General features: G+C 30.5%; 1 protein-coding gene across 1 annotated transcript in view; it reads right to left on the bottom strand.

The window, feature by feature from the left end:
• LOC106688962 (GILT-like protein 1) overlaps positions 1-19,637 on the bottom strand; it is a 99,222-nt gene extending 79,585 nt beyond the window's left edge. Inside the window, exon 1 of the mRNA XM_014433681.2 lies at positions 19,480-19,637. Coding sequence (XP_014289167.2) covers positions 19,480-19,542 — 63 coding nt within the window. The 5' untranslated portion in view covers positions 19,543-19,637. The remainder of the gene's footprint in view (positions 1-19,479) is intronic.
• Between the last annotated feature and the right edge of the window lie 7,518 nt (positions 19,638-27,155).

Genomic DNA, 27,155 nt, shown 5'->3' with positions numbered 1-27,155 from the left:
ATTTGATGGTTTGGTGGAGCCCCAGAGCTCAATTCCATATGTCCAAATTGGTCTGATTATCGTAGTGTATACTAATTTTTTGTAGTGAATGGGATGTTTAGAGCGTTTGTCAAGTAAGTGTTGTAGCAATCGGAATCTACGAACAGTTCTTCAGAATAATGAATATATATATATATATATATAGTTTCACAGTTTTATTCCATACCACATACATTCCACATTTTTGTAAAGTTTCGGCTTATTCTTTGGCCATTTTCATCTTCAACCCAGTCAAAATATTTTTATATTATTATCAGTTTTTTTTTTCAAGTGTTTGTGATAGTTTATTTAAAATTCTGCTTATGTTCCATTTTTATTTACTGAGCTGAATTTTTCCGGGGCTTTTATGTCAAGAATATATTTAAAAAACACTAATATAATTTTTAGTAAAATATTAATTTATATATTCTGTAAATACGTTCACTTTTATTTCATAAACTGAGGGTCAAGTTTTCATTTCGCAGGACCACCAAAGAAATAAAAGTCGATCCCCTAGGCCGGAACCAGAGTCGCTGCAGTCACGAGCAAACCCTTCATAACTTGATAAGGGTAAAAATTGACAGTTCAAGAGATAAAACGGGTTAAATTATGATTATCCAAGAGTCACAACGGAATCCACCTATGGTAAGGACTTCATACTACGTATCGGTTTAAATTGTCAGGTACGTGTTATTTAAAAATAAATTATAGACGCCAATACAAACTGATATCCTCTACTTAAATTCTAAGAACAGTAACAATCCATAAATCATGAACGGTTTGCAACAGTAAACATCTATCCGCAAGATAGTGTTAACATAAGACATGATAAATGTTTCTTATATCTCGATGACTCTTACCCGCGACAGTAGATCAAGGAATTTCCTGATGATTCAAGAGTCTTAATCAGGAATAACAACAAAAGTTAAAAACTGACAGGCAATTTTGAAAGTACGAGCAAAAAATAACATAACCAAGTTCGAAAGTCAAGATATAATTGAAATCAATCATTGTCGAAAACGTGGAAGGATTTAAACAAAATTATTGATTTATGCCGCAGAAGAATACACACCGTAAAAATCTTGCGGGCCAAATTGCTCAGGATCGCATAAACAAGTTCTCCTTTAAGATTTGGATTCCCATTATAAATAATTATAATCTATCCTTAATCCAAGCACTAATTTAGACATAGAACATTAAACAATGGAAAACAATTCTTAAAAAACGCCGAACCACTCTTGCCTATTGTTTGATAAAACTCATGACTCAAGACTATTAACCAACTAACAATATGATAAGGGTAAGGCGAACCATTTTAAAGTCATTGTTAGGGATTAGAGTTTGGTTACAGAACCACTTCTTAACTTGTTAATTATATTTCCATCATTGCCTGTAACAACAAACTTGATCAGCATCAACCCACGGATAGTGATGAACATGGAACATACTATTTTTCTAGTTAAATCCGGAAGACGATCTAAATAATGAGGTCATTCCAATTTCATTTAGAAGCAACTAATAATATTCTAGACGAGAGAAGCAGTTCAGGCACATTCTTAAATTTTATATGCGTTATAAATCATGTGAGCATGTTTTATGAAAAAAAACTCAATCAGATTTATTGCATCGTGGAACACTAACCTAGAGGCATTGACCTCACGGCAATCGATGACCTAACATTAATTTCGATGACTATGACGAATACAAAATAGAAAAAAAAAATTACCAAGAGATTGATATTTTACATCAGTTTCCAAACCCTTAATTTCATTTCACATATTACCCACACTGAGAATGTTAGAATGTACCATCGCATTCTGTTACACTTTACTGTTACGATTTCATAAGGGATATTTAAGTAGATATGGAAATACCTGGATGAAGTGCTACTACATAATATCTAGAGTTATGTTATGAATAGGTTTAGTGTCTTACGCGAACAACAGAAAATGTTGAAATCGAAATCAACTATCTTCCAAAACGTTATTTCGTCAGAATAAATATTAGATTGTAGGAACTATCTAGACTAGGCGTTAAAAAATTTGTAATTAAAAAATATTCTAGGAGTAAAACACCTAACCTATTTTGGCGAATATTAACTATACCACCAACTAACTCCCTACTAATGTAAACCAGGGGTGACATATTCAACTGTCATTCAAAGCAAAAGTGAAGCCAAAAGGATTCACCATGCCCCTGGAGCACAGGTTTAATTTGAATGTCGGCCATTGCAATCTGAATTGAAACAAAGGCAACCGTTGACAAACCAGGCCTCTAGAGCCCATAGTCTTTCTAGCTTCACATTTCTTCACCGCTTACCTCCTACATTATACTCCTTCCTCCGAGATATTAAGTCGATTGTTTAAAATGTCCTAGATTTTATATTGGTATAGCTGGAGTGTATACTTAAGAAACTGTGAAATAATAAAAAAAAAAAAAATTAAAAGGTTCACTTGCAATTAGAAAACAAATCAGAGGGATAATACATGTTTATGAAAAAGCCTTAATTTTTTTTAATAAATTGATTATAATGCAATGAAACAATACAAAACCATCCTCTTAAATTTAAAATAAGAGGGTTAGAAAAAGACAATGAAAATTTAGTTCAATAATGGCTGGGAAGACCCTCGTTTTAAAAAATTTAGGGAAAGTCATCCGTAAAATTTAGTGGAAGTTGAACATCATACTTTACACTTGTTTAAGAAAACACTATTACTTTTTAAATAAATTAGGTATAACACACTTAAAAAATACAGAACCATCCTCTTGAAATGATACGGTTTAATCAATAAAATTTAATTCCATAATGGATGGGATGAATCGCGTATTAAAAAATTTAGGGATAGTCATCCATAAAATTTAGTGGAAGCTGAACATGATACTTGATACTTGTTTATGAAAACACCATTACTTTTTAAATCAATTGGGTATAACACACTTTAAAAATACAGAACCATCCTCTTAAAATCGACATGATATGGTTTGAAAAGTTAATTCGATAATGGATAAGATGATTCGAGTTTTAATAAATCTAAGGGAAAGTCATCCACTAAAATTATTCGAAATTGACTATCATGCTTTGTATATGTTTTTAAAAACATCATTACTATTTAAATACATTGAGTATAACACAATTAAAAAATACAGAACCATCCTCTTAAAATCGACATGATATGGTTTGAAAAGTTAATTCGATAATGGATAAGATGATTCGAGTTTTAATAAATCTAAGGGAAAGTCATCCACTAAAATTGTTGAAATTGACTATCATGCTTTGTATATGTTTTTAAAAACATCATTACTATTTAAATACATTGGGTATGACACAATTAAAAATAGTCGGTTCGAATCCTGTAAGGTAGGATTCAATTTTATTTTTTGGCAATCTTAAGTAATAAATTCTGGCTATAAAAGGTTGATAATTTGTAAGCAGCACCTCCTGCACCACTGAAAAAATATTGGGGCGTTATTTATAATAAAACGTTTCATGTGAAACAAAGTTAATATTTTTTAAATCGCTTTTAATATTACTGAAAAAAAATTATGAATATTACCTACTTATGTTTGATTTTAAAATGTATCCAAGAATACAGACATAACTAACCGAAATGTAACCGTATTATTTCTATTAATAACAATAAATCAATTTAGAGAGATGTAAATGAGTTAATTTATTGTAAAACCCTATTTTTTATTTTCAATTAAAAAATTTATAGATCAACATTTTGGTCACTAATAAGCCAATAAAAAAATTATTTTAACATTATATCTTGGACGTTCTATGTCTTGGTCAAACCTTGCTTTTGAGAGTACTTTAATAGATGGCTAGGGTAGAGTTAGAGGATCGCAGAATTAACAAATGTATCATTGCAACGCTTCAAATTTATATCTGATGCATTGTTGATACAGATAACACTGTCTGATTAAGGTGTTATTTTACGAGATAATTTCAGAAATAACCAATGTGTGACTCAGTGTGAGTCCGTTTACTATAAATACAAAGACACAAAAATAGTATAACGATAATAAACATTACATGAACTTTGAATTTAATTTTGGTAACGAAACATTAAAAATATATGCCTGTAACATTAAAATTTAAGATGTATATTATTCATTGAATAAAGTATTGCTGTTAAATATTTTGATTAATTAAACGATAAAGTTATAAGATGAATGCAAACGAGTAGATCAATAGGTAATTCATACTTCCTAATCGATTTTAAATTTTTTAATTTGGTATAGACAGTTGGAGATGGTCGGGGAAGGGGCGGTTAGAAAAAAAAACATATATAAACAAAAAAATATTTATTTATGCGGAGGTTTCGACCTGAGTATACTATTTCTTTTCAATTTCATGTTTCTCTAGATGATAATTGTTATCACTTTTGTTCTATAGCCCTGATGAATACCTGAAATGCAGGTCGAAACGTCGGCATAAATAAAGATTTTTTGGTTTATTTATTTATTTATTTTTTTTGCTGACCGCTCCCACCCTCGACCACTATTAACAATTAAATTTTTGAACGATTTTAATTTTTTTTTTTAAATCTATAATTTGTCTCGTTGTGCAAGGGTTACGACTAAATCATCCCATACCTATGCCCTTACAAATATCGTGGTTGTAGAAGCATTCAGATATTACCATATTACCTGGTTGGTAAATAAAATCTCAGAAGCAACGACCAAAGCGTAATATATGAGATCACCAATTCAGGAGAGTAGACAAATTTACATTAGAAATTAATTAATTTTAACCTTCTTGAACCTTATTTTATTAAGATAAAAATTCATAGCAATTATAAAAACCTAAGCTAAAGTCGCCCAAATTATTATTAAAAAGCTATGAACGGATCAAAAGAAGTAGGATTAATAAATTATTATTGTGATTCTTTGTCATTGTGTTTGTGGATTTTTCTTAGTGACAGTGAATTATTATACTTAACATAACCAAAATTCTACTTATGTTAGTAAAAAAATAATGTCATTTACTTAAGCTTTAAATTACAATCTATAAGCTACCTCCGAAATATAATCTCATTATCCGTTTCTTTCTCACTGATAGATTATTCATAGTAAATCACAATGGTTCCTATTCATCCATCTTCTCATAGTCTGTTGGCCCTCCAAGCTTGTATCCTCGGTCCCATCCTCTACACGTAAGTATGATACATGTATGCTCACAGTTAATAATAACCCTTTCATTACATCCCATATCACAGCCCTCGAAGAATGGTGTCGAAGTTTGAGGATTAAAATAAATCCCATCAAATTAATCACCTTTACCCTTCGTCGTAAACCTACCAACTGCCCTACAGTATCCTTTAATAACATCGCTCTTACCTCTGTCGGACAGATCCGCTACCTTAGACTAATAAAGACTAATCTGGAATCCTCACACAACATTGAAAGGACAGAAAACTGCACGTAGATTCCGAATATTACAGCACTTACTTGACAAATCGTTTAAATATTCAATCCATTTCAAAATATTGATCTACCTGACTATAATCAGGCCTATCTGAATATATGGAGTTGTGCTTTTGGGCAACACCAAACCTTCGAACTCCTCTCATACCATATCCTTACAATCCACAATTCTTTTTAAAATTCTCAATGCTCCCTTCTTTGTCAAAAATAAAATCATCCATAAAGATCTTAACGTTCAATATGTAACCGATCTATCCCGGACCAGATATCAATCCATCCATCATAAACTCACTAACCACCCAAACTTACTGGTTTCTAACTTGCTTCCTCTTCCATTCCTGACAATCATCCGAGGCGCGTGAAAAGAAGATGGCCTTGAGACCTTCTAATGTAGACGTGTTATTGGAGTGCTACCAATGGGTAGTTTCTCTACCATTATGCTCTTACATCAAATTTACTAGATGCAATTTTATGTCAATTATAAATAATAAAAAAACAAAACAAATTATATGTAAAATTTTTTCTATAAGTTGTTCTTAGTCTCTTTATCACACTAATTACACACACACAGAGGCTAATAATCCGCAGTGACTAAGAAAAATGTCAACATGTTGACACAATGACGAAGAGATCACAAATGACTTCACCCATTTTTTCATTTCCGAACCATCTTGACAAAGGATAAACGACATTCTCCTATGTATGAGTAAAAATATATAAATATCACATACAGAATTAATATTAATAAAAGCCATTATTGAGGGCAGATATGACTGCTAATTAAAAGAAACAGAATGTGGTATACCCTCAATTAACGATGCCTTGATCAATCGTGTTTCTGATTAACCGTTTTTTCTACTTAAAAAAAAATAGTTAATAGCATTTTAGCACCTGCGAGTATTAAATGGGCTTCGTTGAGTAGTTATCGCTTTATTGTTCAACAAAATTTGTTAATGAACAAGCGGAATGAAACCTGTCAAAACAATATTTTTAAATTCAAATATTCTGAAAAATCCACTTCATCTACGAAAAAGTCATTATGATCCACCATAGAATTAGTTGTTTTTGGATGGTTTAACAAAAGGGGTCTAAGGCATTTATTTTTTAGGCTTTTTTTTTTTTGAGGTAAAGAAAGTGGTTTCATAAAATTTTGAAAATTGAGAAAATACTAAATAAATGCTTCATAATGCAAACAATTCAGATAATTCAATAAATAAAATGGATATCTCCTGAACTTCTGTAAACAGGGAAATGTTGAAAGTGATCACGTCATACATTTCAGAAAAGTTAGAAATCAAGTAAGGAAAGTAATTTAAAACAGCAAAAGACATTGACTGATTACTTGCTATTTCAAGCTTTGATAACGTTAAAACATGAAATTGATCGCAAGTGTGTATGTAATTCTTTAGATAAAAAGTTTCCCTCAATCGCAGTTTCATATATACCTGCGACATGTCAACTCCATTACTTCGGGTAATCGAAATTCTACTGTCATTACTTTCTCTATTCTAAATTCTTGAAATATATATTTTTTCTGAATGTGATATTTAAATAAATCATATTAGTATGATTTAAATTAATTTATGCGTCATTTGCGATTGACATAAATATTTCGCAGAACAGCTTTCACTCAACGTTAAGCCGCTTTCCCATCCGGCCCGGTCCAATTGAGCTCAGTTGACTCTGCTTCGAGTCATTACTGGCTAAGTATATTTAAGTTAATGTAAAAGTTACTTAAAATTAAAACTTCTTGGATAATAAAATTGTACACGAATCTTAAAGGTAACTTAATATACAAATATTTTTAAAAATTATAATAATAAAAAAATCTTAATAAGAATCGACGTTCCGCAGTACATATGAAATTTTTTTACAAACCAAAGATTTTAAAATTTCTCCAGAAGTTTTTTAAAAATTTATTTGATGTGATTTACAACTGTACAAATAATAAATACAATAACTAAATATGTTGTATGTTTCATATACTTGAAAATCTTGGGAAGGAACCACCCAAGCATTGATTTAAATTAGAAGGTCCCGTGGCCATCTTATTTTTAGACGTCTCGGAGGATTATCAGGGATTGTTAAGGATGAAAGATTAAGAATTAATGGGTTAGGATGGGTAAGGAGTTTGAAATGAAAAAACCCATTTCTGTTATAGGCCAAATCTGCAACAATGGGATGTTAAGGTCTTTGTGAATGAGTTTATTTGTAACGTAATAAGGAGCATCAAGGATTTTACGTAGGATTTTGGATTGTAAGGATTGGATGCGGGAGGAATTTGATGGTTTGGTGGAGCCCCAGAGCTCAATTCCATATGTCCAAATTGGTCTGATTATCGTAGTGTATACTAATTTTTTGTAGTGAATGGGATGTTTAGAGCGTTTGTCAAGTAAGTGTTGTAGCAATCGGAATCTACGAACAGTTCTTCAGAATAATGAATTCAACTAAAGTTTAAACTTTTTATCGTACATTATACAAATTCCCTGATGTACTTTTTATTAGGCATTAGAAGAACCCTAAATTTTAGTCCCCAAGAACACGGCTATAACAAAACAGTTTCGTTCTGCTAATTGAGGTATCATCCGAACTATATCACACAACTAGAGGGCTTCTCAACCCTCTTCTCGGATAAACAATAAGTTTCCATATATCATCAGAATTCTGTTTTCAGGCTTCTCCATGTCATATCAACGGTTCCTTCCGTTCATTCATATTGAAAATTTATTGTTGATAAAGGGGGTGATATCGTTGTAGTAGAAAGTGTACATTGAATAATATTAGAAAAAGTTTATTAGTTAGATAAAAAATAGGTTTATAGAATAAAATACAATTTTACCAAAAGTTTTTCTACAAAAGTTGCAGGCAGAATAGCCTGTCAGAAAATTGAGAATTGAGAAAATTGATAAGTGATATTTAGAATAAGTTATCCTTGAGTATGGCCGAAACGTATGAGTGGAGTAATAAGAAAATAAACAAGTTGAGTCTAAATAGATATTTCTTATTATTTTTTTTTTTTTTATGATAAACATACCAGTCTCCAACAAGAATTCAAATTATGTATTAATGATATTTCTATTTTTCCTAGGTTTATAAACTTTATGATAGGCGTATAGGATTTAAAACTTGTTTTACTTTAATTTAGCTTTATATGAAACCTACATACAGTAAAGAAAAGTATTGCCTGTAAATACTTGTTTATGCTAGGAACAAGGCAGGGATATCAGGGTAACATTTACGCCAAAATCGACTTACCGATAATGGCTTACTTTATATCACAGTTTTACAGATTTCGTTATATAATAAAAATTGTTTCAGATCTAAAATAACTCTCTCATAAAATTTTCATTATTAATTTTAAGGATTCTTAGAATACAAGTCGAAAATCTTCATGTATGGAGAATAAAAAAGAAAGAAAAAAAAAAGAAGAAGAAGGAAAACACAACGTTTAGTAGTTAAAATTAAGGAATCGATGCTAAAACAACTGGAATGTTATAAATATTTAGGCTAAGGAGGGCGGAGTTATTGGCAGTTCGGCCAATGAAAGGATTTAATGAGCCAGTCGGTTCTCAACAAGAACCGCATTTAAGCAGTTGCTCAAAAACTTAACTATACCTGTAAGTCTGGGGTTTAAAAAAAGAAACAAATAAAATTACATTAAAATGGAGAAAAAAATCAAAATAATTGGATATGAAATTACTGCTAGTTATACTGGTGACGTTTTGCAATAATCAGTAAAATAAATGAGATAAATACTAATAATGGCTTAGATTAAAAAAATAAATTATTTTTTTACTGATCTAAGAAATCAAGAGATCCTTCAAGTTAATAAAAGTATATCACGGTGTTATTCCTTATTATTCTTGCATCTTACTGTACCATAATTAAGAGATTTATGTAAAAAAAATGGTAATGTAATACTCGCTATATATAAACTTAATTACAAAAAAACATTTTTTTTACAACATTATGAGGCATAACATATAATATAAATCATGAATTAATTCAGGAGAACTATCGAAACCCAATATATCCACTTGGAAAATTATTATTTAAAATATGAACATCGCAGAAATTACTTATATTTTTATTGAAATATGCTGATTTGTAACATCTATATCGCAATAGAAAAATGAAATTTTGATATGAACTGAACATGTTTTAGCTGTAGAATTTTAATTTGTCAAAAAAATCTTGATTTATTTTTGAAAAATGGATACATAAATTCAGATAGAAAACTTTCAAATTGTTGTAGGACAATTTTTTTTTTTCATTTCTCATACCTAAGGAAGAGAGAGTATAGCAACTGATCAAAAAATATTGTTATTTTTTGTAAATGTTCTTTCTTTAGCCCACTCACGATCTCCAGAACTAATATTCCATAAAATTTGAGGGGTTTGTTGGGATTCGAGAGGTTCCCAATGGATTATAAATTTATTCAATCCAGTTTTACTCTCATAATAACAAATAAGGATACAAAAAAATACAATTTTTTTTTATTCTTAATCCCACAAGCTACTCTCTTACGTTGTTGCGAGGAGAACGCCTATAAACACTTTAAAACTTCTTCTGAATCAAATATCGTTTTCGAGGGCGGTCTGTGCCACACGCACACTGACTAATGATAAACATTTATTTAAACGAAAAAAAAAATAAAAGATTTATCAGAGTGGTTTTCCATTCTTCCAGAATGTTAGAAGAGTGCTGACAAATTAAATCTAGTAATAAGAAATTTCGAATATTGTCCTGAAGCAGACAACAAAGCCCACGAGATGGGTGGACCAGGCTGGAAGACCGGATGGGCGTAGCCAACAGGGCCTAGCTTGGACGAGACTTGGCGGCGAAATGAGTTCGGTCATCACAGCCCTCGGAGTCGCTACCACTCGTAGAGCATATTTAAAATTAGCTAAGAGGAATAAAGTATCTGGATAACCATATTTTAAAGATATCTCTTTATCGCCTAGGTTATGTATATAATCATACCACAGAAGCAAAATAGAAATACAGTATCTTATTGATGACTTGTAAGGAAAGTCAGAACAGCTAAAATAAAATTATAACGCATGAATAAAATAAAATATTTTATATTTTATACAGCAGACTTCTTTTCTAAATTATTTTTTACAATAATAAATCATATATTTTATCTTATCTCAGGTGGGAAGGTAGGTACATATCTATTACACCCATAATCCCTTGGAATTTGATTAAATTAATAGCAAATATTTTATAATCGTCTGAAAGATTTTTTTTTTCAATAAAAATATATCAGTTGTAATTAAGAGAAAACCAAAGCTTTAAGGCTATAAAAACCCAATTAAGTATCTGTATGAGGTGTTTTGAAGTTTTGTGCTTTCTTACTTGATGAATCTTTCTTAGAATGTTGATGTGAGATATACTATATTGTGTCTGCATTTAAGCGATCTTGTCCCTTTCTGTTCTGATACTCCCAAAATTGTCGAGACAATGAGTAGTTAGTCGGTACAATTAGAGACATACACCAATGTTTTTGAAATATTCTAATTCTATTCCAATACATATTTTTCTCTTTTAGGATATTTTACACTTTTGCATCGATAAAGTATTTATTAAAAGAAGGATAAAGGAGTATAAGAGACTTGAAAGAATTTCATTGTTACAGTTCGGACAAATGGTGCCCCTGGAGATCACGCAAAGCAATGTTGCGAAAAAGGAGCACATGTTGCGGTTTCGGGTGTCAGAGGACATGCATGGTTAAAAGTCGAAGCCATTCAAATATAAAACAAAATCACCGAGTCTGATATTTACAAATAAAACTAGAGATATTAACTTATATCTAAATTATATCAGCTATTATTGTTGTGAAATAATGGGAAAATAGAACTTTAATGTCACACTAAATCGTATAGTATACGAGCAGTAGGCCTAGGACAGTTATAGGCGATTGAGATCCGAACAGGCCCATTAAATGTGAAAATATAATTAAACTCCCAGACATAACAGTCCAGTAACATTGAAATATGGCAGTACTATGAATTGGAATATATTTTTTTAAAAACTAAGTTACTAAAAGGAAAAAGAAATTGGTTCGTTTGAAGAACCCTGATAGGAAAATTTTCGGTTTCGTGACGCCTTGAAAGCCTTCAGAAACAAATGACGTGACGTGATGAATTGGGTGGGACGTCATCAATTGTCTTCAACGTGACACAAGGGGGACTTTTGAGAAGGAAGCTTCGGAAAAGGCAAAAATTAACGTGATGCAATTATTGAAAAGCTCATTTTACTTAAGGTTTACTACGTCTATGATATTTTAAACCAGGAGTATTCAAACCCAATTAAAGTGCGCGCCATTAAATTCAACTTGTATGATACAGCCGGTCCAGATCATATTTCCAAAAAAATGTATTTCGAAGTGAGCGTTGAGGAATTTGGCAAGGATAATAGAATCACTTTAAGTAATTATGATAATAGTTTGTATTATTATGTGGTTGTAGCGTTTACATTTATTCCACAGCATCCTCGGCCAAAGCATTTACCGGAGGACCGTACGCGGCCAATGAACTGCTTGTCTTGGACCCCTGTAGACAATGTGACTGTTATGTTAAAAATCTTTGGAGCACGTCTATTTGAAAATTAAACCATTTTTTTTTTTTTTTTGATAGATGTGCAACTATTCAAGGAAAACAGCGAAATTTTCAAAAAATTATTTTCTCTTAAAAATGAAATTTTTTTGTTCTTATCTTCACTTCGTAACATGAAAAACCTAGATTCTAGATTAATCACATGATTGTTAGTGAGGGATAGATCATATCTTTACAAAATACATAAAATAAATTTTATAAGTGATTTTCTCAAAATTTTAAATTTCGTAACATAAAATCTATATCCACTGTACCATAATCGGCGTATTGGAGGATCTCATTTTCAATTCTGCCATGCACTATTCCATTTTCTTTACCTCTTCCAGAACTAACTTTCGATATAGACAGCCATAGGCTATAGACACGTATGGTTCCATTAAGTTTGGCACCCGGACCGGAATCATTGATTTTTTATATTCCTGATTCGGAATTCATTGCTCATCAAAAATACTTAACACAAAAGCATGATGATTTTTAAAAATATGAAGAGGCCAAATGAAACATCTATTAACACATGTTCGAAGAGGGATTAAACTGATAATTATATTGATACAATTGCTAAGAGTGCTTATTATTTCCTTAGGATTATCGATGTAATGTTTGGAATGTCATTGTTGCAATCAGTCATCTCTGAAGGGAAAACCATTAAACAAATATTTATTTTTCGATGAACTGATCTTAAAACGAAACGAAATATTTATTAGGCTTATACAATGCTCCCTTATCATTTTTCAAACATTTATTAAGTAATGACTGTATTAGACAATAAATATCTCTTTATTATTATTTTTTAATTAAACCAATACTATTTTTAATTAGACCAACCAAGCTTTTTTCATAGAAATAACCTGTTCCTACTAAGAATCACGTTTAATATTACGTATAATTAAGTTCTGACGAACAGTATTAGAATAATTAAAATAATAATAGTTATAATAACGAGATAAATAGTTTCTAATACGGTTGGTTTATCATTTTTTAATATTACGTATCATTAGGTTCTGACGAACGTAATATTACGTATTGTTAAGTTCTGACGAACAGTGTTAGAACAATTAAAATAATAATAGTAATAATAAAGATATAAATAGTTTCTAATATGGTCCATTTATCAATTTTTAATATTACGTATCATTAAGTTCTGACGAACTTTATATTACGTATTATTAAGTTCTTACGAACAGTATTGGAACAATTGAAATAATAATAGTAATAATAAAGAGATAAATAGTTTCTAATACGGTAGTTACTAAACAAATGTTTGAAAAATGATAAGGAGGCATTGTATAAGCCTAATAAATATTTCATTTCATCTCAAAATCTGTTCATCGAAAAATAAATATTTGTTTAATGGTTTTCCCTAATTCAACTTATCCACGTATTATAGAAACGTGCTATAAAATATCAATTTATTTATTTTAAAAATTATTTAAATTCAAAAGTATTAACATATTGCAAGATTATGTGATGATTGTAGGAAGATGTTCAGAGTGGCGGTCAAGAATGGAACAAAAATAACAGAAAAACTATTTATTAGTAACTGCAACCTGCAACCCAGTTACCAACCTGCCTTCTACACCACAACCCCTGATGAAGACCTGAAACTCAGGTCAAAACGTCGGCATAAAATAAATAAATATGGTTTTGTTTATTTATGTTGTTCTTTGCTGACCGCACCCCCCGACAAACTTCTCCAATCATTAATCTACGGTCAACTATCTACACCTCATTATAAATACAATTACGTTGATAAACTCTTGTAAGGAACTAGGTCTCGAAATAAATAAGGATAAAACAAAATATATCGTTAGCAGTAGAAACACGAGCAATTTCGGTTATATAAATATAGGAGGAAATACGTTTGAACTGATAAATAGGTTTAAGTATTTAGGCTCTATGGTAACTAAAAAATACTGATATAAAAACGAGGTTTAAGGCGAGTTATTTTTCAATTTCGAAATTTCTTAGCTCCCACATTTCGTCCAAAAACTTAAATTTAGAATTTACAAAACGATTATCCTTCCCACTGTTCTTTATGGATGCGACACGCGGCCTCTTGCACTAGGGAAAGAACAACGGCTTAAAGTTTTTGAAAATAAAGTATTATGTAACGTGAAATACTCGGACCGAAAAAGGATGAGTTTAGAAGATTACACAACGCTGAATCGAGGGTACAGCACCCGATTAATATAATCCAGATTATTGCATTGCTACGAATAAGCTGGGCGTGTAAGTTGTAAGACTCATTGTCAGTAACGAACAAATCGTTAAGATGTTAATATACTCTGAACTGACAGATTGCGTTGTCTGATTTAGGTTTGTAGGGACATCTCTCAACAGATATATGTAGAGAACTATTGGTAGTATCGGCATCATGCCTTCGGGTTCGCTAAGCCTTTATTAATATTAGAATGGATGTTTTAATTAATTAATCTTCACACTTTATTTTAACCGTGACTTTTCGGATTTACATTGTCCATTATTGGATATTTTAATAATTGTTTGATTATCCAATATAATGACAATGTAAATCTCATACGTCACAGATGATGAAAAAAAGGCGTTAGGAGTATTAGTACTGATGAAGATTTTAAGATCAATTATTTAAATTACTTTCTCAAGAAAAAAATTTAAAATATCTTATTAAATTTATAGCGTGATTTATTTTTCTAAGAAAAAAAGTACAAGGGGGTTGAAAAACAGATTAATTTACAGAACAAAAAGTTTTTCAAGGCTTAAAAATATTTTTTTATTAAGAAAAAAAAATCCATGGTTTAAAGTATGTTTCTAAACTTTTTAATGTTGATTTTTTTAATTCTATATTTGTTTATGGTTGGATATAAATTTTTTATAAGCAAACTGTCACTTTTTACCATGTTCTATTAAGGTATTTATTGTGGCAGTAAATTATGTAAAGATGTATTTTGCATTTAAATCATTTTTAAAATGACTGACAGGTTCTTCAAAATAAGTTTTTATGTGACCATGACAAGTTGACTGTGATTCGACCGAAAACTTTTATTTAATATTTGTATAAATGTATATACAATGTCCTGTATGCTAAGAATACTGGGACCAGGAGGTGATTAAACCTGGATTATTATTGATGTAGCAAAAAACAAAAAACAAAAGAGGTTATTGAATCGTTGTTGTTTTTTTTAATTAGTACTTGAGAAGTGGCCATGAACTCAAAGCTGAACCATGGCATAACATAAATGTTCTCAGGTCAACAAAACCTCAATATATACATATTTAAAAATCATTGTATTTAAAACCAGAATTTTCCTCGCTCCTAAAACTCACCGTACTGGTGATTACGTAACAATCTATTAATATCAAACTCATTGGAAAATCAACCTTCTCTCAGGCTTAATTTTTGAGAATAATCCAAAAAATTGTTTTCCAAGAAAATACTGCGATAATATCAGTTTTCCTTTGATTTCTGAAGATTTTGTTTTTTGTAAAATAAATCTGTCATTTTATGTATTTAAGATAAAGCAGGCACTTGACTTTGGTAAGGCATTGAGGACTTATCTAATGCCCGATCCACTCGATCAAAGAATGTGGGTCTCTCAGAAAAAAAGTAAATATATTTAAGCCGTAGACATACTCTTATTGAAACAAGCGTCTTCGATTGGAAAAGATAAGGGTCTATGTTAAATACGTTGAAATCTATGTTCAAATATGATTTAATTTTCAAAAATCTTCATGGTGATGTTATGTACAATAATCCGTTCCTATTCAAATTTAATATGATAAATACACAACATTGCGGTCGTCAACAAAAAAAATCGTACAAAACTAATATTACATATTTAAAATGGGTGTATGCCTGGGGTGTGATAGAAACTTTTTTATAAAATCTACTAATTGGAAGTGCCATAAACGGCTCTAATGATTTTGTTCAAGCTCAGTATACCAATGTACAACCAAGCCTTCTCTACAAATGTTTGTCTTAGGATACTGCTTTCCAATTCTGCATTCAGGTCTTCGCAGCTTTGTCGATTCTGCCTATTAATCCGATTTTTTGCCACCCACATGTTCTCTAGCCACCTCTACAGCCATTCATTGTTGTGTAGAAGTGTTCTGATGGATTGCTTCGACCCATATGTTCCACCACCCATCTTAACCTCCTTGCCTTCATATTATGAGATATTTACTGACTCGGCAAGCAGCTCTCTGTTACTTCTTCTCCTTGTGCTAAGGCTCTGATCCCAGATCGCTCCCATAATTGTACGGAGAGCTTTCCGTACAAATCTCCCGATTCTGCTTTCTAGGTTACCTGTTAGAGCCAGGTCCCGCAGCCAAATATCACATCAGGATTAATCATGGACATGTACACCCATAGCTTCAGATTTTAAGAGATTTTTCAGGATTTCCGTATCCTTGACAGAGAGGTTCAGTTCGCACAATGTTATATGCTAGTCTATCTCAGTATGTTGATCATTTATTGATGTTATCGTGGAGTTGAGGTATTAGAAACTGTATTCTTTCGGAAAAGATTTGCCATCCATGCAAACCAGGTCGCTAGGGTGGATTTTTCGGCTCACAATTATTTAGTTTGTATTATCTTTATTTTCTAGCAAGCCGATTTCTTGTGACTCTTTACAATTCATCTTAGTTACTTCTTAGGGCTGGAATGTCGTCAGCGTAAGCCAGGCCTTTATGTATCATATATGTGTATTAGTATAGTTGAAAAGCCAAATGTTTTAGAAAAATGATATTTTTTGAGGAGATTGATGACTGGGTTTAAATAATCTCAAACCAGTTTTATCAACATTGCTCTTATTAAATCGGTTTTCCTTTTTTGCTATGATATACCACTATAGCTCATGGAGGTAAGATAGTACCGTTTCTAGACCTATGGCTGTGCAAGGATGTGATATAGTCAAGACCAAGCTCAACCGCCGTGCTTTCAACCCAAGTGAGGGTGTTTATAGAGGTTAGGTGGGCCTAGGAGGGTCTGCCAATCGCATCAGTCCACCTACAACTGATGTAAAACAATAAGTAATTATCTGCTACAACCGAATTCGAACCCAACACCGAAAGGTAGGAGGTGCACAGCACCAATCAATCAGCTACTCCGCTTCCTTTTTGCTAAAAGTTAGAAAAAAGTCCTAATATTTGAAAATGGTTCAAAACTTATTCTATAAATTCTTTTCTTTGGTTGCATAATGAAACATACTAAATTGTCCAGTCTAAATCGCCTCGAACGAACAAATATAAATTATCTGACGATATCGATAAAAAAAAAAAGCATTATACAAAGTCATAATTATTTTGTATTTACAAAACAAACATAATAATAACAATAATTGAATCAAATAAAAACATTATAATATAATATTCTTTTCCTATTAGAAAAGGAACTATTTATAGTTCTAATAAAGTTCTTACTTTTTCAGATATTGATTTCTTGATAACGTCCCAACGGTTACACTATTGGGTTCAGAACAGTAAAATGCTATAGGATAATGTAATAATACAATTATTATTTCAGAATTTTTAATTTCTGACCATTAATATTTCAATCCTTTAATCGAAAAATAAGAAATGAAAGTTTTAGACTTCATACATAAAGAATGCTACGAGAAGAGTAGAAACGAATGGTGAAGAGAAGCAGCAAAAGTGGGCATCATGTTTGTGAAGGAAGAGCAATTGAGAAGTATTTTATGAAAAGAACTGGTGTAGATAAATATATGTTTTAATTCAAATAGTTGGTTTGTAACATAGTAAGAAAAATTTAGATTTTATTATGGACTGATTTTTTTGGGGGTATGCTGAACGATGGTCATTCCAGTTTATTCTATCGTAAAAAAAGTCAATCTAATTATATTTTAGGATTGCTGTGTTAAATGATTAATACCTATCTTTAGAATTTTAATTTTTCCAGAAAACATTTATTTATGAGAAGTGGACATATTAACTTTTGATATTATACTCCTCAATTCTTAAAGGAGGATCACACATCTTAGAACGGTGAGACTGCCGACAAACACTTTAAAAAAGTAAGTAATAAAAGCATTAACCGTCTGATTTAGTGATGACATATATTATCGCGAATATCCTATTACTCATCGTGTTTCCTCAATAAAGGACGTGTACAGAGAGATCAAGGTATCTTTAAAATTAAATAAAAAAGCACTTCTAATCCTTAGCGTGTAATTAAATGGTATATTAAGCTGTTTAATTTCCTTAAGATGAGGAAAAACAAACGAATGCAGGTTTTCGCAGAAACGTTCCCTAGAACTATGCTAAAGCTTATGCTAAGGGATATCACAATAGTTTTGTGATACAATTAAATAATAGTTAAGCAGTGATTTTGGAAAAATAAAAAAATCTTTAGAGATTTTGAAAAAAATAAAATAGGTATAATTAAAAAAAAAAATATGTGGAATCGTAATTGTTCAAATATCTAAAAATAATCTTTGTGTTTAATATTAAATTTAGTCTTGATTAAAATGGTAATATTTTTTTTTTTTTACTTTCGTGGATAAGTTATGGAAAATAATCTTAAAAAAGGGAGTAAATTTAGCTAGGTTTACTGGTATTTATTTTCAACAAAGAGGACCACTTAACAAATACATTATTTACTTTTCTATTTTGCAACAATTAACTTCTTTATGTAACTAAGAATTCTTTGGTAGTTATGGCAGTGTGGAAGCGAATTTTAGCTCGGAAATATGAAAATTAACACTATACAGATATGAAGTTATTTAATTTCTCAACCATGGAACTTCAAAGTTCAAAAATAAATAATGAAATATGGAATATAGAATTAACGTTGAGACTGGTATTAACTTCACCTAAGAATGTGATATGAATACGAATTAAATCATAGACAGCTTTTTAAGCTATAATTTATTGGATAATTATTGCCAAGAAAGAATTTAATTTTTATTGTAAAAATTTTTTTTTTTAGTTCTTGTATAAAATAAAATAATCTTAAACGTCAACATACATCATTAACCTTAGTGTAATTTATTTTTAATTAATTTAATATAATGAGATTAACAGATAAATTAAATTATTAAAATAAATATTGTATTAATTAAAAAAACAAATCTGTTGAAAATTTAAGCATTTAGGAGGAACACAATAATGAACAATTCAAAAATAAGCTTGTAAAAACATTTAGGTTGCAACTTAGCAAATGGAATAAAATATATATTCTTCATTATTATACCAGATGAACGAAGTCAGATTTGTAATTTGAATTCGCATATAACATTGGATGAATAAAAGAACGAAACACAAACTTAACAATAAGCACTAATAATTATATAATAATCCACGCATTTACCGAAACCGGTATTCAGTTAATCACGTATCCAAAGAAATGTGAATATAGATCATATTTTCATTATATGTGCTTACTGTTAAGATTGATATATGATAGTATTTCTCTTACCGTTTTGTTATCAGCGAAAGCGCCGGCGACCAGGAAGGTGAGAAAGAAGATGAGGGTGGACATGGTGCGCTGCGTAGAACAACAGTAACCAAACGCTTTCAAGTTCTGGAGAGAATGACTGCTGGTTCCGCCCGTGGCCAAGTACCCCACCTCGCTGCTTCGGGGTGGGGGTGCTGGTGACTTCAATAGGGGTGGAGTGGGGGAAATATTAAATTGGAATAAACTGAATAACAGATAAAGGAATTGGAACAATTGATCCTTTAATTGGAATTCCATCATCGCAATATATATAATTAACGATGGCGTTATTAAAAAAAAATTACCCATTATACCATTTTCAATTAAATAAAAACGGCAAAGAAATTTTAAGAGTTAACTTTAAATGTACTTCATTTTCCTAATACATCAGAAGTTCAAACCTTTTTGATTGAAATTGAAACTTTTTTTTCAATAATTATTTTTATTAATGATTATATACAGTTTTTGTTCTCCTATAACTGATACATAATAAATGTCAAGGTGCAAATACTTTTTGCACGAGCCAGTGACGGGATCAAATTTCCTACTTTTTTTTACAAATGTTTTTAGTTTTAAAAAATAGAGAAAAAAAAGAAAAGTAATTAAAAAATTCAATAAAATAAATTATAAATTATGAATAATTAATATACTTTGTTAAAAAATAAACCATATTCAAAAAACAAGATCTATACAATGCAGGTTCCAAGTTTTGTTTACGGATATGAAACTTTATCTTCATCAAAAGTAAGAAAAATCGCATAAAAAAATAAACAAAAAGTTTTCAAATATAATTTAGAAAAAAGTTTTCATCTTCTGAAAACTTTCAGATAAAATTAAAATTAAAATATACTAACAAAAATAATAATATTTCTTTCACACATTAAGATTAATTTGGGGGTTGTAATTCTACTAATGGTGGATTCGGAAATTGTTCTAAGGGGACACTAAAAAATAAAAAAAAACTTTATAAACAACCTCTAAATTGGATTTAACCTGATATTTTGCTGCTAAGACATGCGAAGCCAGAGATCTAATTGTTTTACATGGACCCCAAACCACAGCCAATGAGATTTAAACCCGCACATTTCAGGTCTTGAATTTTCATTAGTTCAAAAATGCATTATGTAATTCCAACTACGATATATTGCAGCAAAAATAGACAAAAAAGTCTTTTTAAAATGAACAACAAATAAACTGAACGGATAATACTGTATTAAACCATTAAACCATTCACTCTATTAATAATTGGTTAAAAAAAAGGTTACACGATTTGAGAAAATATTTTTAATTTACATGTAGATATTCTCATTATTAACATAATATTGACTGTTCAAAATGGATAATGAATTTAAGCTTTGACATAGTGGTTTTAAATGTCAATTTTCAAATGATTGGCTTACTATTGCGTTTAACAAAGCGTAACCCAGAGGTATGGGAAGAGTTTGAAAGGTGTAAGCACTCGACCAATGTTTGACTGTATGGGTCCATGTTGTAATGATACATTTTTTGTATCATTATAATACGGATATATAATTTTGACGAGGGGTACTCATCCAAGAGGTCTACATCTCTAAGCATTAAGGCAAAACATTTAAAAATCGTCTATCGGAAGGGTGTTCTTTGGAGAGAGCTGAACTCTGATACACCGGAGTGTTACGAAAATTATAGAATCATAGAACTGCCAAGATACAAAGGTGATTCCCCGGTTAATTTCATTAGTGAAGTTATTATCCGATCATGTTAAAGTTATCATTATAAAGATTATTTTCTTGGGAAAAATTGACTGACTGAGCCTCCTTTCCGAATACTATGAAATGTGGAGAATAAAAATGGTCGAGCCCAGGGGCGCCCATAATTTAAATGCGACTCTGTAATTCATAACATTATTGAACTGATTCTCTGTGTTGTGGAGGATTCTCTCGTGTTTCCATTAAGAATGAATGAGCTTCAAAATATAAAATGACTACTTACTTCATTATGAAACAAACATTGTTTTGTTGATTAGGATAAAAATATGGAGGATATAATATAAAGATATTCCAAAAATTAACTTTTACTTTTTCATTAGGAGACCCATATTGATTTGATAAGATGTTGACAAATGATTTACAGTATTAGGAATATTTTTAAGCTCTATTATTCAGAACTGTTTAATTTAAACCAAGAGACATTTATGTCTAGATCAGTCGAAAAAGACTACTTAGTAGGAAATCGAACCAAGTGAAGCCCACCCTACTCCCGACGTGAAGCAAAAGGGGGGGGCCCCCCTCGGAAAATGTTTGAAAACTAAGTAGTGTAACAGTTCACTTTAAGTAATTTTTATTGTGCATTAACTCGTCAAAACCTTTCATCTGGCACACAAACAGCAGGAAAGATAATTAATAAAATATTTCTAATAATAAAACCTAATAAAAATACATACTAGCATTAATAAAATCCATAGAGCAGAAGATACTCTTAGGATAATTATCCAGAAATCTCTCTGAAAAAATTGTTGAACTCGAAGACGTTATTGTACCGGAGATAAAACTACTATGATTACGCTCACAGCGCGAAGATGCCTTTTATGCGTCAGTGGCTTAAAAAGATTGCTGAATTCCGGAGCAACATATTGGAAGGGACCCCCCCCCCCCACTCGTCTCATTCATGAGGGAAAGAGAATAATTTTGGCAATCCCCGAATTTCATAAGTTTATTTATTTTCAATTAAATGCAATTCAATAAACTATCAATGAAATTAATAACCACATGCTTAAAATACAAGCAAATATAGTAAACATTTTTTTAATATAAAATTTAATTTGCATCAAATAACGTAGTTCTAATTATTTTGATCACTTTTAAAGTCAAGATTTCCAGTAATCAGATCCTCCATTCTTCACTATTTTGTGGCACTGCAATTTCTAATCCCTTGAATGTTTTGAACTTCTACGGGCAAACAATCTGCCAATGCAGGCGAGGTCTTTAACTGTTCAACTTAATTTTTTATTTATCCGGGAGCGATTTGGGAACTTCGTTATCATTCTGTTGTCGATGTACTGTGTACCGTTTTCTGGCACCAATTTAAGAGGTGAGGTACTCTACATCAGAAGACCTCAACAATCTCTGCACGATAGAAACTCCACTCCGAAAGGCATTGACTTAAGGTCGTGTAGAGAATAGTATTCGCTTTGGGCCCTCGCATAAATGAATATTACTCTCTGCAAGGTATTCACTTACACCAAAAGGGTAGCCAGTTCTACAGGTATTCGCTTACAGCCGAAAGAGTAGTTAGTTCTACAGTTATTCGCTGCATATCCTGGGGAAAGGGTAAAGGATATTGGAACGAGAAGAGATCCAGAGAAATCAGAGTTTAATAATAAATACAATGATCATTTCTAAAAATTAATGTTAGAATATTCTTATCCAACTAATGCATTTGATACTCACTACCTACTAAGGAGATAAATCTGTGGGGCGAATTAAAGTCGGGTGCAACGATTGTCATATTGGCACTTCTAAGCTTAACAACACCATAGAGAGTTATTTCATATAAGATGTTAGTTTTCAATGAATCAGAAAATTCTCTTGTAATATACATTGATTCAAATAACACAATTGGGAATAATACATTATTATTCGCAAATGAAATTAACGCATTTACATAATTATTACAAATTGAAATGAGAACTTAGTTTGGCTGAAAACTGTAGTGGTTCATGTCCTGGCAGTTAGGTTGCACCAGGTTAACCCATTAGGTTCTACCAGTAGTTACAGTGGTGACCAGCAAATAGTAGCGGTAACCTGCCAAAATCGTAATCCTTCTCAAAATCATTTGATCAAATCTTAATAGAGATATTTTTTAAGCATCCTTTAACACTCCAAAGAATATGTGAGAAAGGACTGATTAGAATCTTATATAAATTCGTATCTTGGTTGTTCGAGAAGGAGATTTTATATACTAAAATTCACGTTCATATGCAAATATCATAAAAACTACTAGAATGTTGCCCAACACTCAGATCCATATATATGCACGGAATGTACTAAGGTTTCATGGAGCTTGGTCTTCCCTGTACGTATTCGCCTGTATAGCTATTTTCTTAGGTCAATATAGCATCAGTAGGCTGCAGTCCTAATCTCAACATTTGAGTCATTATGCTGAGAGACTATGGAATCCACATATATACACCCCAGAGTCTTTCAAAGAAGTGAGGCCTAATGGTTGCTGTCTCCATTGGCTTAGTTTTTGTTTTAAATTCAGGTCTCCTTCAAGAGAAGAGTAACAGAAGATGTGGTCCGACATAGATCTACCTACCCTCAAGCAACACTGGTACGAATCGAGTTCACTTTCAACTAAGACAAGAGGGATCTAAGTAAAATATGAGACAATATCTTATGAGTGCAGAAAAGTAATGAAAGACCTTCATAGTTGCTGTATGTAAGTTTATCACCATTTTTGTGTATAAGGCATATGATCCAGCTATTCTAATCAGTGGGCACTACCTTATTTGTTCACTTAACAGGATAAGGTTTTGCAGTGTTTTAATAAGACCACTTTTTAGACAGGGACTGCATCAGATAGCACAAGAAGCCTAATTTTTGTTGAGTTTGCTAATTGCATCAGCAATTTCATTCTTATCAGGGGGCTCGATGTCAAATTCTTGTTCTTCCAGCTGGCTTTTATGAGTTTCTTCTTTAGTTCTTACTTCTTTACTAATCCCTTCCTCTATATTTGAGGAGGCTATTGCAGTAATTCCTCCATTCTGCATAAACCTCAGAAATTCAGGTGATAAAATTATCATCTTTACCCTTACAAGATTTTAGTTTGTAGGCTTTCTTTCATTATTGATCAATCGGAAGAAATTTCTGTCTTTTTTATACAGATCAGCTGTTGTACTTGTACTTTAATTTCTTGATTAGAATCTTATTTACTCATCACTCGGTCTTTATAAAAAAACTTTGTAATAATATCAAATAAACAGATGAGGAAAAAATCTACTAAATTATTGCTTGGTTTGGGATTTGGATTGGGACTTTACATTTGTTTATTACTTTTAGAAATGTTTATCATTTTTCTTATAACAATACATTTATTATCTCTGATACAAATATTCATCTGTAATGATTTAATCTACTACAAAAAATTATAATTTAAAACAGAATTCGAGGTACCAAGTATCATTCTAATCCACAATTTTACCTAAAATCATTTAATCAAATCTAATTTTAATGAAATCAAATATAAGATTATTTCTTAATTTTAAAATAATTAAAAATTTTCTTTCATTCTCATAATTCAATCTACTTTATATAATAAAAAAGTTGAGAAAACATTTTTTTATTCATTAATCTGTTCCATTTTTCCTTTCTTTTTTTACATTTAGCACCCTTTTTGTTCGGCAAATAAATACTGAAAATTATCTTTTGCATTTTCGGGACAGAAATGCTCCCATTCAACCTACTAGTATGAACAAATTCTTGGAATTTTAAACATTCTGTTGTAATAACAAAATTTGAAGTTAATGAACATGGTATTCCAAAGTTCCAAACATATGAACCTGAGAAAAATTAAATTTAAGGATTTCTTTGTTTCTAGAGATAATAGTTAATGGCAGTCCTAGAAAATTTGAGGTTCTCACAAAGGAAAAAGTGAGATATGCTTAAGAAAATGCAGGCTTTGTGACTTCAAGAAACAAAAATACAATTCTCAAAGGTAAAACATTTATAAAATGTGAATTCATAGCTATGTTATCTAAATTTGAAAATTCACCGATCACTTACGGCAATGTAGAAAAATCATTTAAAACATAAAAATATCTTTTGATTGTTTTCAATGAACAAAATTCAATTGTTAATTAAAATTACAAAAAAGGTTTTTCTTTTACAATCCCTTTTATTTAAATGAAATTATCTAATTCTAATACAATTCTATGTAAAAAAAGTGGGAATATAATTTGTTCTTAAATTCATAACTATTTTTTCTACTTCATACAATACATTTTAATTCTAAATAAGGCAATTTTTACAAGAATTATAATTTTGTATTTTTTAATTTATTATTATCATTTTTCATCATTTATCATGCATATTTGACTGCATATTACTACAGAGTTTACTTCTTATTTGAGGAGTTTTTTTTTGCTACATATTATATGTTATATGTTAACACTTTTTGCACATAAATCTAGTCATAATAGCTTCAGAGCATGATTTAGCATAAATCTGGTAAAACTCTGACTATGACTTCAAATAAAAATAATTCTTCTTCTTATTTTATCAATTTCATCTAATAATTATTCTAAAAATATCTTAGTAATAATAATAATAATATTTAAGTAAACACCTCTAAAAGCAGTTTACTTGATCATGATTAAAAAAAAAAAAAAAAAAGCTTTACCTAATCCTAAAACAACTGTTCGTGCAATATAGATGTAATTTATTTTTTTCTCCTCTGTAGTAAGCCCTACAGAAGAGATAAATATTTTTACACAAATTGTACTTATAGCATATTATATAATAATAAATTGATTAATTTAACATAAATACATACAAGTACAAAAAATTTATGTGTACAGAATTATTTAAAACAAAAAAGAAACCAACATAAAAACAAACCAAGAATAGGTAAGAAAACAAAAAGAAATAAAGTATGAACTTTAACACTATATCATTTATAAAACTATTCTGTCTTCTATAGACATTAAATTATTTCATCAGCATATATAAACAAAGATGAATTAATTACTTAACTAAAGGTTTGTTCCAAGGACCAGTTTGAGAGTCAGCAAACTGTCAGGAGCATGCGCAGTCATGTTTTTCCCATAAAGAAATATATATATATAAAAAAATGAATATATCAAATTGGATGAGAAAAAAATAAAATAAGTAAAACATTTTAAATTTAATTTTTAAAAAATAACTCAAAGGGACAGTAAAATAATAATATACACAAAAAAATATTACTTAAAACATTATTTAAAACAAAGGAATTTTAAATGGTACCAGTAAGCTAAGTATATATATCGCCTAATAAACCAACATACAATCAACTAAGAATAAAGATAGGGACAGACTGATATTTATTAGAAACATATTCATACATGATTAATAAATATGAGCAACAATTAAAAAAAGTTGACATTTCTTTCAGTATCCTTAAGAATATTGAGATCATGATTTTTTTAAATTGTCAACTTTTTCTATTCTTTGTTTTTCCCTTTATTCTTCATAAACTAATAAAAACTATGAAAGATGTATGTGCGAAAGTAAGCAATTGAAACCTCGTATCATTTCATTGGTAAATTTCACAGGAGAAACAAATAGTGTTTTAAAAATGTATAAATTGTCAAAGGTTTAGTTTCTATATTTTTTATTACATAGCACAAGGTTAATCATTAGAGATATCTTTGTACTTTTGGGTCATAAACTTGTCATAATTAACTTCATGTTAAAGTTGTTTTTAGTGGTTAGAGGTTTTTCATTGCCGATAATTGATATATCAATCAATAAATTTAAAATCCATCCAAGATGTGCTATCACTGATCTTAAGAAATAAAGATTAGAGGGGAGAAAATGGGACATAATTTTTTCTTCCAGAAATGAAAAAGATTAATGTTTTAATTTTTAAATGAGGAGAAGATGGTTGGGGGTGCGGTCAATGAAACACAAATAAGTATG

This window comes from Halyomorpha halys, unplaced genomic scaffold (genome assembly GCF_000696795.3).
Source record: "Halyomorpha halys isolate HHAL.00 unplaced genomic scaffold, Hhal_1.1 Scaffold1243.1, whole genome shotgun sequence".
Taxonomy (NCBI): domain Eukaryota; kingdom Metazoa; phylum Arthropoda; class Insecta; order Hemiptera; family Pentatomidae; genus Halyomorpha; species Halyomorpha halys.
The sequence above is the reverse complement of the archived record's forward strand: the minus strand, read 5'-3'. Positions and strand labels throughout refer to the sequence as shown.